The sequence below is a fragment of the Chaetura pelagica genome, unplaced genomic scaffold (assembly GCF_000747805.2).
Source record: "Chaetura pelagica isolate M959 unplaced genomic scaffold, ChaPel_1.0 scaffold111, whole genome shotgun sequence".
In the NCBI taxonomy this organism is placed as follows: Eukaryota; Metazoa; Chordata; class Aves; order Apodiformes; family Apodidae; genus Chaetura; species Chaetura pelagica.
Window position 1 is genome coordinate 2,158,021 of NW_009952153.1, and position 3,025 is coordinate 2,161,045.

The 3,025-nt window shown below is 46.2% G+C and overlaps 1 protein-coding gene across 2 annotated transcripts in view; it reads right to left on the reverse strand.

Annotated features, from left to right (window-relative positions):
* Positions 1 to 2,563: 2,563 nt before the first annotated feature.
* The window catches only part of FERMT1 (fermitin family member 1), a 17,081-nt gene continuing 16,619 nt past the window's right edge, over positions 2,564 to 3,025 (reverse strand). For both annotated transcript variants that reach the window (XM_010007100.1, XM_010007106.1), the window contains one exon: positions 2,564 to 2,737. In XM_010007100.1, the coding sequence (XP_010005402.1) occupies positions 2,564 to 2,737 (174 nt within the window). The remainder of the gene's footprint in view (positions 2,738 to 3,025) is intronic.

Here is a 3,025-nt window from a genome sequence, read left to right on the forward strand (position 1 = left end):
CCCAGGGCAGCAAGAGTGTAATCATTCCCAAATGAGGGGCTCTAATGCGGGCAGGGTCATGCTCCTCACTGCAAAGCCAAAGTGGAGGCTGAGTCTGAAGAAGGCTACCTGTGGATGAAGTGCTGGCACTGACGTGTGTTCAGCTTTCACATGGCACCTTTGGGCAGGTTTTAAATAGTGCAAGTGTTTGGACTTGGACTATCCCTTATCACTCCTGTTTAACATCTTTATTGATGACTTGGATGAGGGGATAGAGTGAACCCTCAGTAAGTTTGCAGATGACATTAAGCTGGGTGGAAGTGTTGATCTGCTTGAGAGCAGGGAGGCTCTGCAGAAGGATCTAGACAGGCTTGATCAATGGGCTGAGGTGAGTGGCATGGGTTTCAATGAGGCCAGATGTCGGGTCCTGCACTTCAGCCACAACAACCCCAGTAGCACAACAGGCTTGGGGAGGAGTGGCTGGAGAGCTGCAAAGCAGAGGATGACCTGGGGGTGCTGATTGACAGAGGGCTGAACATGAGCCAGCAGTGTGCCCAGGCGGCCAAGAAAGCCTGTGGCATCCTGGCCTGCATCAGGAATAGCATGGCCAGCAGGAGCAGGGAGGTGATCCTGCTCCTGTACTTGGGCTTAGTGAGGCCACACCTTCAGAGCTGTGTGCAGTTCTGGGCACCACAATGCAGGAAGGACACTGAGGTGCTGGAGAGGGTGCAGAGAAGGGCAGCTGGGCTGATTAGGGGTCTGGAGAACAGGTCTTATGAGGAGAGGCTAAGGGAGCTGGAGCTGTTCAGCCTGGAGAAGAGGAGGCTGAGGGGAGACCTCATTGCTCTCTACAGGTACCTGAAAGGAGGTTGTGGGGATGTGGGTGTTGGCCTCTTCTCCCTGGTTACCAGCTATAGGACAATAGGAAATGGGGTCAAGTTTCACCAGGGGAGGTTCAGATGGATATTAGGAAAAAAAGTTTCAGAGTGGTGAGGCATTGGAACAGGCTGCCCAGGGAGGTGGTGGCACCACCATTCCCAGAGATGTTCAAGAAAGGGGTAGATGTGTTGTTTCAGGAGATGGTTTAGTGGTTATGGGTTGTAGGGAGGATGGTTGGACTTCATGATCTTGAAGGTCTTTTCCACCCTTGACAATTCTATGATTCTGTGATTCTGTGTGGTTCTCAACACTGAGGGAAATACTTGGCTTATGTCAAGCAAATGGGAAGTGGGAAAGGCCTCTCCTAAAGGAGAACTGGATTGTCCCTCAGCCCTGGTGTAAAAAGTACTGGGGAGAGAAGTAGGCTGTTTTGGCTTGCTTTTTTGCAAAATATTTAAAATTGCACAAATTGGGAGCAATTCCATAGCAGCCTACCAATAGGCACAGGAAAAAAGTAGAGGATGTGATAGAAAAGCCAGGGCTATCCAGTCCCTGGGATGGTTAAGAATTGTGCAGTGGTTTCTGCAACATCTCTTGGTGATATGACAACATCCATCCATCGTATTTCTTTAGATATGTGAAACCAGTTTTGGTTCATCCAGCAGTTTCATGGATCCTCCTAGTGTCATGCTCTCCTTGCTTTACTGATCATGATGCATTGCAGGGCAGAACCAAATGTCTTTCAACTTGATAGATGTGTGTGGCTCTCTCCAGCAGGCAGAGCTGGCTGCTACAGATCTGGCCCCTCAGACAGTTTCACTGAGCAATCTCTTTGTATTCTGCTTTTCATACATCAGTAGAATAATTTCTACAGGCATTTTAGCTCCTTACTCAACTTAAGAGTTAGATGTCACAGTGAAACAGAGTAGCCAAGACAGAAAATAGAAAGGCCTACACTCAGAGGCCTACATTCTAATCAGCAAATAATTTTATTTAGTACCTAAAGCATTTTTTTAACCTGGAAATTAACAAAGTTCCTCAAAAGATCAGCATTTTCATTCCAGTTTTGCCAATGTGCAATGCTTTGTTTTAGGTGTCTGGTAGCTTCTCTGGCTTTAAGGGAACTAGTTAAGTGGACTGAGGTAGACACAGGTGTGCTACATTTTTTGACAACTGTGTAATCACTACTTGGGTTGTGATAGCTCAGTCTGCAGGACTTTGAAGCATGGATGGAATGTTTTCTGTTCCCAGTGCAAGTGTTAAACAAGTAATATAGCTTTACAATATGTATTTATTCAGCTTTAGTGCTGTTAAATGCTGGCCTTTTTAACAATGGCCAGTTTAACAGCTGTAACAGAGAAGAAAATGTGCTGTACAGTATCCTCAGGTTACTTGCTCTGGATGCTTAAACAGATTGCTGCAATTAAAAATACTAGATTCAAAACCACCCACTGTTTATTTAAAAAAATTTAGCTGTACAAAAAGAAAAGACAGAAGATTTAATTTTCATGGTGTTGATGATGGAGTTGCCATACTGCATCCACTGACCTCGGCTTCAGTATTTAAGAAAAAATGTAAATAGTCCAGCCATATTACAGGATGGATTGACATGCACAAGATTTATCAGTTAGCAATTAACAATGAGAAATTTTTGTTTAATCTTTGGCCTTAGCTGTGGGGCAGCGGGAAGAGAGTGTAGCTCCCCTCATTCCTGACCTCCAGTTAGTTTATGGAACAGATCTTCATCCAGCGTTTCGTTCTGATCTTTGGAACGGGTCGACAGGAAGATGTAGCCCCCGATGTACTCGTGGATGATTTTGCAGTCCGCGCTGCGACACGTGAAAGCGATAGACACGTTCTGATCAAACTCGATTGCAACCTAAAGAAAACAGGCACGGCAAAGTCAGGAGCCCAGATAAGCTGCATCTGGGATAAAAAAAGAGCAAGCGTGCGAGCACGGCTGGATCACCCATACTGTGACAAGGCAGGGACTGTCCCGGCTAACCCAAAGGACCTGCTGCATGTGGAGCGTTTGGCCGCTTCTTCCCTAATTTCCTGCTGTGGTCGCGCCCTCTTGTGGTCAAACTCTTGTTGCTTGTTCAGGCGCGCAACAAAAACGTGCTTTTAACTAGTTTTTCTAACGGCGTGTAAAGCGATCACTGAGAAC